General features: G+C 37.6%; 1 protein-coding gene across 2 annotated transcripts; it reads right to left on the bottom strand.

Annotated features, from left to right (window-relative positions):
- Nucleotides 1–391: 391 nt before the first annotated feature.
- On the bottom strand, nucleotides 392–12,556 carry LOC134661907 (leucine-rich repeat-containing protein 57). 2 transcript variants are annotated; one of them, XM_063518152.1, is made up of 4 exons: nucleotides 4,171–4,314; nucleotides 3,479–3,622; nucleotides 1,118–1,285; nucleotides 392–636 (listed from the first exon to the last, which is right to left on the bottom strand). In XM_063518152.1, exons 1-4 carry the CDS (start codon nucleotides 4,232–4,234, stop codon nucleotides 470–472), a joined length of 543 nt encoding a protein of 180 aa, XP_063374222.1. In that variant the 5' UTR covers nucleotides 4,235–4,314; the 3' UTR covers nucleotides 392–469. The 2 variants fall into 2 exon arrangements, with proteins under 2 accessions (XP_063374222.1, XP_063374221.1); XM_063518151.1 differs by lacking the exon at nucleotides 4,171–4,314 and adding an exon at nucleotides 12,255–12,556 and having other exon boundaries at nucleotides 395–636.
- Between the last annotated feature and the right edge of the window lie 945 nt (nucleotides 12,557–13,501).

Here is a 13,501-nt window from a genome sequence, read left to right as displayed (position 1 = left end):
TTTCGACATGGGCGTTGCAGTTAACGGAATCCACATTTACTCTTAGGTACTACATAAAACAATATACAATACTTACACAATTTATAGTGTCATCTTCTCATAGACAGATCACAGGTAGGTTAGGGCCAGTATCACAGCGTAGGTACGAGCTTTACAAATAATAAGTACAATTAGAACATGCTAGTTACTTTTTATGAAAAATACCTACTTCATCTATTTCACAGGTATAAATTAAATTTGTATTTAGTATTTGATTTGGTTTATATAGGCTTCGTTACATACAAATCGCAGCCTGACTATATAGAGCCTTTAGTTGGTAATCTATTTATCAATATATGTAAATATGTCAGATATAAAAAGTCTCTTGTACTTATTATAAAAAAACGGACGCTCACAACTACAATGACTATAATCGAGTATCACAAGCCCGTATGAATGTCAGCTCTGGCCCCAAACGCGAGTTGGCCTCCTAGAGGAGCAGGTCCTCCTCCCAGTCCTCCTTGACGCGCTCGGACACGGCCACGGAAGGCCGCGAGAGCTGCTTGATCTCGTCGTGCACGCGCGGGGGGAGGGGGTTGTCGCTCAGGTCCACGTACTCGAGGGCGCGCGACCGCCCCAACCGGTCCACGTCTACCTCTGGAAAATATAAATAAATGTTCAGACATAAGTGGAGTCTCTTTGGCTCTACTAGATGAACTAAAGGGATTAGGCGAATGCTATTTCTGGTCGCTATCTTGTTTCGTCTGCCAAAAAGAAATACTGAAACTTATTTTACTAGCATGCTTACACCAAATCTTAATGAACCAGTAAGGTTTGGTGTATTAAATGCAATAAAATATGGTTTAAAAGAGTGACGGACGAGATGTAAACGTAATCTAACAAATGACAAGTTGATCAACTCATGTTATTTCAATGTAGTGTAAGTCCTTTTTGGTATTGCCACATTACGTCAATCGAATTAAAAATAAAGCCGCCAAAATTGACAGTGATTGATTTGTTATACATTCAGTACTGTTATTTTAACAATATTATATAATTTATCAGCAAAATATGATACTGGTGCGCAACAAACTTGTTCTAATCATGAAGTGAGTGCAAAGCAAATAGTGTAACTTACCAATGATCTGATTGTGGTGTGCGTGTAATGTGTGGAGACTGGGACACTGGCAGGCGATGGCCGGGAGGGCCACGAAGCTGTTATGGGAGATGTCCAGCCGCTCCAGGCAAGCCAGTGTGCACAGCTCGTCTGGCAATCTGGCCATCTGATTGTTTGAGAGGTTCAAATCTGAAATGATCACAAAATAAATTGTTAATAAGTTTATAATTCCGCGGTGTTTGGTGGGACCCCATTCAGGTATCACCACAATGGTGGGGCTATTAACTTTAAGGTCAAAGTGGGGAAGACAACCTATAAGGAAGGCTCTTTCGCCTGTTCTGTGTTTGTGCATATCGGTCGGTAAGCAAAAGTACCGAAGCTCTACCATTCTGCCAGCATCTGAGCAAAGTCCATATATACATATACGAGAGTTGTTGCCCCATGATAGTTTTCCCAACCAAAAATGTCATATGACGGCCATCCCCACATTGATCTTATGTTTATTTCTATCTGTATGTTCCTCAGTACGTCCAGAGTATTTCCTTAATAACATAACTCAAGTTTAGCAAATTGATTTGCTTATTTTTAATCATGACACTGACCTTGCCAATATTTGCTAGATAAGTCGTATTTGATTCATAAAACTAATTTTCAGAAAAGGAGTCAATGTCAAGGCTACACCTAATTGGTAAGGTGAGTAATGAACAATATAATATTGAACCATACTAGCAATATTTACATTAACCTGTTAGATCTCTAATGACGCCCAAGCTCCATTACTTGTACTAAAGATTTAGTAATAATACTAAATTACTAAAATAAGTACTGTGAGCGTTATTGGATGGTTCAAGATGATGGCAAGTAATTTTTGTTTAGATTAAATGGTACTAACAGTTCTTTAAGCAATTGTAATTTATAGCAACCAGAAAATAATAGCTTTCTTACAAAAGGCATTGCACAAAACAGTATTTATATTTGTACTAGGTTTTGCCTGCAACTTCGCCTGCGTGGAATAATGATGATTGATCATTGATATAGTATAAAGAACTGGATACCCAATCAGCCGCCAAAAATGGCCCCACAAAAGTGATGTCAAAACAGATCATGCATTACTTTTTCGTTTAGTCTTGTTTGAAACGCTCAAATGTGAAGTTGTCAACAATTACGAAATGTGCCGTTAAAATATGTAAAAATAACAATGATAAAGCAAGGAAAAAGAATGGAATGTATTTCTTTCGGTTAGTTCTTTGGATAGCATTACATAATTTATGTAATCTGGTGGTAATTTTATGGTTTTGAATAAATTAATTTGTTAGTACCAAAGAAGGGATGTCAAGGAACAAAATTCTAATGAGTCGATGTGAGGTCAATATTTTTTTTTATTTTTATATGGAATTCATAAGAAATAATATTATGTTTAAATTGAAGATTTCCAAGAAAACCTATGCGACGTGCAAAGTGGACTGCTATTTAATTATAGCAAGAGATAGGGGTGATGCAGTTTTAAACAAGGCAAAACGGCACTTGTGTGTTCGGCCCATTTCCCTGTTTCCGACATATACACCACCAATAAGGGCTTATATCGACTAACTGTAAATGCTAAACCTGTCGGAACACAGTGACAACCACAGGATTTTTTTTTATAAAGTATAGGTAGACTTTATAAAAAAAATCCAATCAGTATCTAAATTTCCCCGTGCACCCGTGCTATGAGTAAATGTAGATCTTAAATACACAGTTATTTAATAAGTAGAATTTATTTCAAGGAAATTAGTATTTAAAGACGTATACTTACGAATTAAAAATTTAATTTGTTTGAATTTGAACCACGAATTAATTTTATTTGAGCTCCCGATTAAATTAAATTTGTTTTATTTATTACTTCAATTGGTTTTCCTGTACAGTAATACATATTAAAGTGTACCAAAGTGACTCCATTCGTTCATTATTCTCGTTTGACGTTGTTTGACATAAATACGTTACGTTTAGTGCCATCGGACTAAATTTTTTAACAGTGTTGGTACTTATGTTTGCAAATTTGATACTTAATGCTTACGACATTAAGCTCTTTTCTGTACGAAACATTTATCTTGACTCAAAATTTACGTAAGCGTTTTTATCATCAATGCAAATGGTGCGAAACGTCATTGGGATCCACATTTCTTGACGTTTTTGTTCTGCTTTGTGTGTCTATTTCTTTTATATTAAGTCAGTGTGATTGATAAAAACTATGCTATGTCCTTTCCCGGGTCTAAAACTATTTCTAAACCAAATTTCATCTAAATCGGATTAGCGGTTTGAGCATGAAGAGATAACAGACTTTTGCATTTATAACATTTTAGTAGGGATTAGGAAAATTAAAAACAACATGAAAATACAGACCTGTGATCAAACTGAACTTGACCGCAAACTTGGGAGGTATCTTGGTGATGACATTGCCACTGAGATCACAGCTCTTAAGCTCCGTGTGTCGCATGAGGTGGTACACTGCATCTGGGACTTGCATCAGCTGGCATTCTGACAGGTCTGCAAAGATTGGAATAAATGGTGTTAGACATTTGAAGCAATATAGATGGTTTGTCTATAAACTGTAAGGGCCAAAATCATCTCTTAAACAAGGTAGGTAGGTTTAGGCCTGGTACTGTTTTTGATACTCTAGCAGAACCGGGATAAGAAGTTCCTGGTTCTCTCCATGGGAAATCACAGCTGATATTATTGTTCCATCAGATAACCTCTCTTAACTCTTTGAAAAATGATTGCAATTTCTCCTAAGTTTCACGAAAAATAGGTTCCATCATAACATAGAAGTTAAAAAAAATTATTTAAGCACTATATGGTACCTAAATGATAATTTAAACTAAAAATATAACAGAACATTTGTTTACAACATAAATATTAAGAGTTCTTTAACACAATGAACCTATAGCATTTTATTCATGTTTAATATAATTCAAGGTTTGTAACATGACTGAAGTTAATAAAACAATAAATAGTTATAAAATACCCAAGTACAAAGACGTTACATCACTTGTAATTGATCTGCGCCTATAATTAGATCAAACTAACCACGTTACCTAGGGCTTGAGATTCCTGGGCATCTTCACACCTAAGAACAACACGAGTCACCGCTAGGGCCATGTTTCACACTTATCCAAATCGATAGAAAACTCCACGAAAGTCCAGCCAGCTCCAGATAAATTTAACAGTACAAGAGCAGCGTTAGAGAAGTAGTTCTAGTCGGCTGACCTATTTATAAGTTTTATGAGTGCGCACATCACTCGCTTTAGGTATACTCCAGAAATTGCGTTGAATTGGAACTAAATCTAGATTCTATACAATTTCGCTTTTATATAACGTTTTGGGATAGTATTTAATATAAAATTTAAGATTTTTGGTAATAGCGCAATGTTGATATTTCGGGAGTTTTATTTTTGACATTGACATTCGAATGACAGAAACCAAACAACCGGTACAGCTGAAACAGGATGCGTTCATAATTTCGTAGCGGGCCTATAATGTCCGCCACAGCGAGATATGAATTCAGAACCTGATTATTGGGACATTTGGGACTGATCTTGGAGGATATAATCAAACGGAGACGCCATGTCTGTAATTTTCTGTACAAAACAGTCTGCCGATTTTTGCGGGGGAGGGGAACGTCAAATGTATGCGTAACGTAAAAATAGCCATGTCAGATAAACGTCAGTCCATACATTGTGTATGACCGTTGGCCGCCTATTTTCGACAGAGGGGAAAGCCTGTTAATGGCTACTCCGTTTAGTTGTATCCTCCAAGGGGACTGATACAGCCAGATCCAAAATCCTGCAACTTTTTATTTAATCCTTAAATCAAACCTATAAGATCTATCAGACATGTACTAGGACGATATTATGTTCTAATATCTAACAACTTTCTAGTTCGAAAAATGTTCAAAATTATCACTACCGGTAAATCAGTTTGAAATATTTTTACTATAAATACGCAATTTTGTGACTTCATATCATCATATTGAATCTGAGATCCCTAATACATACTTAGGTAGTGAAAATGAGGATAAGTACCTACTGCTTTGTTTGATTACAAGGTCTACTAAATTTCTATAACGATTCAAACCTGTTCGTTAATTACGACACACAGCCTAATTATTGGCAGTGAGTCATACGCGGCACATTCACATCTATAGCAAGGAAGTACAACGAACAGTGACCTTTTCTCGCCCGGTTTACCTTTATGGAATAAATTGTTCTGCTAAGGCCAACATGTGCTGGAGAGTCATGTTTGTAAATCACTGTGTGAGATGTTCTAAATCGATCGTGAGCGCGCCATGTCAGCGACCGGCATCGACAGCACGCACCGCACTGAGTCTAACGTGCATGTCTTCCGCATGTTAGCGAATTCATAGTATACTTATTGTTGTCTTCCGCAAGCCTATATGGATGTAGTTAAGAACGAGGAAAACAGTAAAATCACTTCGGTTTTGCCGTCTGTTTAATGTGGCCTTCCGCAATACGACGTTTTATTCATAGATAAAAATGATTAGCTCTTTGTAATTATTATTAGGTTAATTACAACGAACTAATATTTTTTATAGGTACGTAGGTACTTAATAATCGTTAGTAATGGCGGCAATATTTAAATTGCCAAAGAGGCGGGGAAACAGTAGCACCATTTTTATTTTTCGTTTTTTTCTAGCTTAGGCCGCGAATATTTCAGCCTCCCCTCGTATGTAGTGATTATGTAGATGTTAGGGACCTACTTTTTGTATTTTATTAGTACCTATTCTAAATAAGTTATTACTGCACCAATTGGTAAATTAAATAGAAACAATGGCTAGGTACTAGGTAGAGCACGTAGGTACCTCTTAGTTAGTTGAGTAGCGAAGTACAACTGCGCAGAACGTTTCCTTTTCCAAAATAACATTCTAATATTAGGAATTGCGACTAACAGCTACGGCTAGAGTCACACTCCGTTCGTCTGTATACTACTATTCCAATACAAATACAGTCCCAGAGACCCAGATTGACACAAAAATTGCGTTATTAATAGTATGACGACAGGTAGTTATAATCTATAACGAATAAGTACCTAAAGTTAAACATAATCGTGCTTTAAAGTGTTCGACCCGATTAACTCATCCAAAAATTACCTTACTGAGGGAAGTACTAATTCCTAATATCAGAAATACAAGTAGGTATACAAGTACATATATCTATTGGTCCGATATAGGCAATTTTTAACGCGCAGCATAATAGGTAATAAGTACTTAATAAATCTCATCTCAAAGGCCGGCAACGCACTTACAACCCCTCTGTTGCGAGTCGTCTGCTCGTTTGCTCATGTCATAAAATGAACACTTTCGTCGTACTACTCGTACAATTTGTAAAATCATAAAATAATGCATTTTACCTAAGATGTCATTCGTAAATCGCATGACTTATTAAGATAATCAAAAAATACTCCTTTAGTAAATTAGGTACTTCCTACCCTGGTCCACCATAGCTCCGCAAAAGAAACGCGTAGAAATAATTTATTTTGTAGTTAGAAACAACGTGCATGTTAAGAGTGGCCAGCTCACATATATACTTTGATAAGTGAATTAATTAATATGATATTAAGAAATGAATCACCGCCGCTACGAAGCGAGCGTCTCGACCCGGCCTTGGACAATTTCACAATTTTTACACGATATCTTCGTTAGGTTTACGAAAGCTTGCTATACCAACACCTTAGAACAGTTAGATTTGCGTTGCGTAAACAAAGTTATGTACCGCGTAATTATTCACTATGTCTCAAGCGATTATACACTCTGAATCAGCGAAGTAGAATTATTTTTCGTTCAATCCAGGTTTCAACGACAAAGGAAAAATGTGCGGATTCCAGCCAAGATTCTTGCGGTTATTACGGCGGTTTAGGTGGAATAGTTACTAAGTAGTATGCCGCGAACAATAACGACAGTTACGTCAATAATAATTACCTACTAATAATTATGTGATTGAAAGTGTAGTTCCTAATCAGTGATCTGTGTCTGTCTGTCATTTCTATAGTAAGTAAATATGAGTGCCTACATCTTTCTCTCACAATGAAATCTTCGGTAAGTATCTATTTTACATCAATTTCTTGATAGACCCCGTTCTAATTAATACAGGTTTTAGGAATTTACCTGTATAAAAAACATATGGATATACCTACCTTATATTAACCCTTCGGGTGGCAGCACCTCCGGTTGCACGGTAGGAGAAATGGCGCGGCCATTTTTTTTAATATGCCTCTGCGTGGCAGAGGTCGCGACGTGGACACTCCCCTAATTGGCGGCGGTCGCGAGAAGGTTCGGTCATAACAAAGCCCGTAATTGGCAGAGACCGTCTCGCGGCCTCTGTGCGACGCTGCATTTCCCGCCTAAAATAAAACCGTTAAAACTATGCCTAGCTTGCTCACTCTTGTAAGATGCATTTGTCAATAAACAAGGATGCTATTCCCTAACGGTCGAATTCCCGCGTAAAACAAAGTTTGTTAGAAATGGCGTGATGTTCCCGCCCCACCTCACCTCACCTCACCCACCTTCATACATTTTTTTGGGAAATGGTCATATTTCTAACACGCGCCAAATTCGCGATGATCACCCGTTGAGGCCCCGCCACTTGACGTATATTTTTCCAAAATGGCTGCGCCACTCAACCCATCGTTCAATCTGAGGTGCCGCCATTCAACGACTTGTTAATGTCTGTCCGTCTCGCGGCCCCCGCCACTTACCGAAGAGACCTCGAGGAGGACAATGCCACTCGAAGGGTTAATCGACCCCCTAAGTAGTTAATAAATGACTAGAGTAGGCAATTACCCGACTGCACCCGACTCTCTCCAAGAAGATTCGCAAATGCTCCAACAAGGTCTTAAGTCTAGTCGTAAGACTGAACTAGACACGTAATCCCTCGAATCAGAAACCACACGAAACCGTATCCATAACCATAATTCACGTAATACTCGACGGGTCACAATTTGTAACAGTATTCATGATATGTTCCAATAAATAAACAGCCGTGAACTGGAAATTGGGCAGTGCGGTAACCGCCTGAGAAATAATTGGGAAACTCGAGTAGCGGGTTTCGATAGGTGCTGCCAAGGTTGCACATCTTCAAATAATATTTTGTGTTACCGCAGAACCTCCACAATACTCGCATTGTGCGAGTCTGATATAAGTATACAACGTGTATTTACTACATGTCCATAATTAAGTCAAATTTATTTATTTGCTCTACGAGAACTCTACAATTAATGAAATTTACTTTTTCAACGAATTTAAGCTTTAAGCCCAATATAGGTATGTATATATTTAATATTTTATAATTTAGGTAAAGCATAATATTGTGGTTGCCGCGTTTTATATTCATAGGCAAAGCAATTAAACAGTATATATTAGGTAGCGAAAACCGACAACGGAATGTGTGAGTCGTTAATTAGTGCTAACTTGTTTAATGTACGGCAATAATAGTGGTTTGCGAGAATTTTACGTAATTAGGTATCTCCTCAATTCTTTTTCTTCACCAACGGAGCATGTAAGGTCATCAAACAATGGAAGGACACACACTTTTACTACAAAGATCTGTAATGGTACCTCTACATGCAACGTTGAGGTAGAGACGTATAAATATATAAAACGGTTGCCTTCATTTCATGCTAGTATATAAAACGGGTCACTAAATGAAAAGCGAGAGGTAACTAAGTCAAACATAGATAGAAAAACATAAACAATTATGGATACTGGAACGTTATTTCTGGTTTGTCATACAATCACCTAAACTGCTCTCGACGTAGTTTTGATGAGTAACACCATTATCGCGAATGTTTTAACTTTTGGTCACGATGAAAGTTTTGGCCACCCTATAAACCCCATTTACCTAGAAGCAATTAGAAAAGGTAGCTATTATCTTTGTGACTCCTTATCCTTGACGACTACACCCAGTAGTTACAACACGCTTAGTTACACTTGTGCAGCAACCATGCATACTTAATTATCATCTGGACATATTGCTATGACATGCCTTGTTAACATCGAAGCCGACTTTCAGTGCTAATAAGTGCTTGTAAATCTACAAATATGAGTAGAACGTCAATTTGGGTTCTCTAATTCTGAATTTCACTGTAGACAGTAAGTAATCAAGTGTTAAGGTTAAGGTAGTCACAAAACATAATATTATACATTTTAATTTTCGCTTAGCATTTCGTCAGGTGACAAGCAAAACTCACTAAGTACCACCACAAGTTCATAGCCACAGTGAACCATATTAGTACGAAAAGAAGGTTGATTTTTGTTTACATATTTTATAGTAATTAGTGACTTTTGCTTGTCACCTGATGATTTATCAGATTAGGAATAGGTATTTAAATTTAGTCCATATGTCACTAGATACTAGATTAACATAACTCATACAAAATGTAAGAAAATATAAGGTCATAAGCATCGGACAGGGTAAGCATAAGAATAGTGCAGTTTGCAAACAAAATCTGTACGTGAACAAGTATGAAGTGTCCAAAGAGAATTAAATCACTACGTTTTAGATGTGCCTATATATAAATGGACGAGTCGAGGAGCGGTTAAGTTATCCATTAAGTAGGTAAGTCCTGCTATGACCGACGAATACGATGTATTCGGAGCTTCATATCATTCTGAATACCTACCTCGCCCGCTTAGCTACTTCTCATGCTGACTGAAAATTATGAGATGCCCTCAATCTCCTGTCATTGGAAATACACCTTAGGTACTAGATTAATTACACATGGGAAAGACATTCGCTAGCGACCGACTGGCATCATAAATATGTGGCGTTTTCAGCAAAAGGTATCGTTGACAAGGTCGATTTGTAATGTAATTTTTATAGCTGTAGCGCCGTAGTTACTACCGACCATTGTGGTACCCATTTGCTTGAAAAGGGCACATGTATTTGTTGTTAGAGATTATTCAGATATATACTTATATGAAGTTGATATACGCAATTATGGTAAACATATGTTATGATATAGATAACAATGATTGTAATGACTGTAATTGTTTGAATTCTGTTTTTTTAACTTTTGTTTATTTTGATGACTCGGTTTAAATTTATTTTTAAATAGCTCTTACGAATCCTCTCTAATAGGTTCGTAATGTTTCTTGGTAAATAAACGATTTAGCTAGGTGCCGTGTTTATTTAGTTTAGATCTTTGCATATCAGAGAGTCCTCTATGAACGAAATTTTGTAACACATAATTAATATAATTATACCTACCAACTATTTTCGCCCTCAATTCTTGACATTCATAACAATAAATAGATTCAATTAGGTGTTCCGACAACGCAATATGCTGATAAGATTACATGTCTACGCAATTTAAATAATTATATTATAGCTCGTCTTTTGTCTTCTAGTAGAGTATGATAAATTAGTACCGTAAAACGGGGTGAGTAGGTTTCGCGGGGAGAGGTGGGTTATGAATGGGGAGAGGTTTGAGAGGGGGATAAGAAGGGATTTTAAGGCTATTGCTACAAAAATAATGTATTCAATTTAAAATGGGGCTATAGTAATACGCATAATAAAAAAAATCGATCCAACAATCTTCCAGAATCACCTTTGTATGAAAACCCCTCTCACCCCAAATACGAGGCACTACGGGGTGAGGTGGGTTTTCCTCTTTATCGTCAAAGTTATGAAATGGAACTACCCAAAATAAAATAAAAACTAAAATACAAACGTCCGGAACACTTATTATATACACCATTCAGTTTTCATATGTAAAAATAAAAAGTTATCGAGGTTTGAATTTCAGTTTTGACCCTACTCACCCCATTTTACGGTACCTAATAGGTAGTCTACTACTACGAACATTTAGGAAATCCTTTTAGATGTTCTAATTTGACGTTGATGGTTTCAATTCCACACTCTTATAAATATATACTGGTTTATTTAGTAGGTATGTCGCGAGTTTCTTGACCTGTCTCGTTTTTCTAACAGATTACCACTTAACGCGAATTTGAGTTGACATAAAATTTCAGTTCACATCTATTTACAAAAACATGATCATAGTATATAGGTAGGTAGTGTGTATTATTCCCATCAGCCATTGTTATTGTTATTGCCGAGATTATTATTTAACTTGATTATATTGACGACATAATACTATGTTTTGTTTTTATTGTACGTAATTAACATTTGAAAACGTATTATTTTTTGGTATACTTATGCTAGTAATGCGACTTAAATCTTAGGGCCGGTACATCATTATCCTGAGCCTAAGGGTCGATACAAATGGTCTGCAACCCAACTGCAACGTCGTGCAGTTCCCATACAAATTGCAGTCGGTTTGCAGTCCTTTTGTATCGGCCCTTACCAGTGCCCTTACACTCAGGGTAATGATAATTACAAAAAAATGAAACTTATTAATCGATGTATCTAGATTAATTACTGCCCAACAGTGTTAATGCTTGATAATCACTCCAATTATTGTAGCACAATTTCAAGTAGGTACTTATCCGATTCTACTTTTATTTTGAGGTAGACCAGTTTTAAACATTGTCTGTTTGTTTGTCTGTCAAGCCTTTTAAGCTTTTAGATGTGCCTGTAATAAGCTCCCTTTAGGGGCTTTATGAGAGATGTAGAAATTTTGATTTCGCGCCATTTTCTGACGACTAGGTAACCATTAGTTATGCAGACTAAGGTAGTTATGTATTACTACACACACATGTAAAGAAGTGAATATAAAATATGAAAGGCTGATCTTAGTACCATACACCAACCATACACTGAGTCACTGACCAATCACAGATCATTAATGAACATAGGTAGGTAAGGTAGGTACATATTGTTTGTTTTGGTACGCCTCGCGCAAGTGCAGTTTAGGTACATCGCAGTCTTATCGACTATTGTGATATATGATGCATTGCCAGATATTGACGTACGAAATCTATTTCTAACGCCGAACTGTATCAAAAATAGGACCGTCGGCCAACTTTCAAGTTCGTATGTTTTAAACTGGTTCTTATATTCAGGCTTGCATAGCTGACGTAGTCGATCATAACTACTGTTTAAAAATTGCACATGATAACAGTTTATGCTTAAGCATTGGTGGACCTTATCTCGTCGTAGTAAGGTTCAGTTAAGTAACCAGGCTAATCAACGATGGTACTGACCAAGCTGGCTGTTTTCTTGGGCATCCTCGCAGCGTCCGACGACGCGAATGATGGCGCGGCCAGCGAGCCGGGCGCAGATCATCATCGCCGGCGCCCGCGGGTCCACCTCCTCGGCTTCCGTCGGCACCCGCGCTCCCCCCTCATATTCCGTAGGCGGCCTCATCACTGATCACTGCACAAAAGTCACTGGCCGAAAACACAGATTTTTTAAAAAGTTTTTTAAGTTGAACTGCTGCCGCTTCGAAACGCGGAACGCCTCTTACTCGGCTGCACTCTGTACCTAATATTCGAGCGGCGTGTTCGCGCCGAGCCTTTATATCATCGCCAAAACAAAGAAGCGTGGTGTGCGAGCGGGAACGCGAAACAACAAAGCGCTCTCGCTCTGTCTGCTGTGTGGAAGACGCACGCGCGGAAGACAATTTGAGGACATTTTCGCTAAAAGTAGTTGTAATATTTAAATGTTGGAGCTTTTAGGTGACAAAGATAACAACCTAGCTTTTTTTTTTTTTTTTTTTTCAATTTATTATTTAACAGGACCTTCATACATTTGTATATATCGGCCCTATGGTCCGCTTCCTATGAGTACTTCCAAAAATTACAAAATTCAGTGAATATTTAAAATAAAACAAATCTACCTATTTATTCAGTATAATTCCAGCCAATCTAAAAACCATTTGTGCCGTGTCTGATGATGGTTGACTGAGTATGTGTATGAAAGCACCAATGTCATATGGCATTAGATTGGCTGAAGTTATGAGCGCCTCCCTAAGGGCACGATTTTTACTACACTCTATAAGAATGTGATAGACATCTTCTACTGATCCACAGATGTCGCAGTTAGGAGAGTCGATCTGCTTCATTAGAAACCTAAATTTATTGAGGGGCACGTGACCAGTTCGTAATCTATGCGCTGTTACGACAGTCTTTCGACCCACGTCAGTATTAAGGCACCATGGAATCCGCGGAGGCTCACTTGCAATGGCCTTGTACCAAATCCCTTTTTCTTTAGAGCGTTCGTTGAAGTATTCCTTCCATAGTAAGTGGATTGTGCTCCTATAGCGACTAAAAGCTTCTAAATAACTCGGTCTGATGACCGTTTCATTTCCGTCTACTGCTGCCCGTTTAGCTAGCTGATCAGCTTTCTCATTACCCGTTAATCCTATATGAGAAGGAACCCATTGCAGTCGTACTACACTATTATTTTGTGTTAAAAGAAGGATCTTTTCAAGAATTTCATAGACAGTCGG

Source organism: Cydia amplana, chromosome Z (assembly GCF_948474715.1).
Source record: "Cydia amplana chromosome Z, ilCydAmpl1.1, whole genome shotgun sequence".
Lineage (NCBI taxonomy): Eukaryota > Metazoa > Arthropoda > Insecta > Lepidoptera > Tortricidae > Cydia > Cydia amplana.
Note: the sequence above shows the minus strand (reverse complement) of the source record. Positions and strands in the feature narration are given on the sequence as shown.

Excerpts from the sequence above, each read along its gene's own strand:
- LOC134661907 (XM_063518151.1), bottom strand. The coding sequence starts at position 12,417 with ATGAGGCCGCCTACGGAATATGAGGGGGGAGCGCGGGTGCCGACGGAA. Across the intron at positions 1,286-3,478 it reads CAAGTTCAGTTTGATCACAG|ATTTGAACCTCTCAAACAAT; the intron begins GTCTGTATTTTC and ends TGATCATTTCAG. Across the intron at positions 637-1,117 it reads ACACCACAATCAGATCATTG|AGGTAGACGTGGACCGGTTG; the intron begins GTAAGTTACACT and ends TATATTTTCCAG.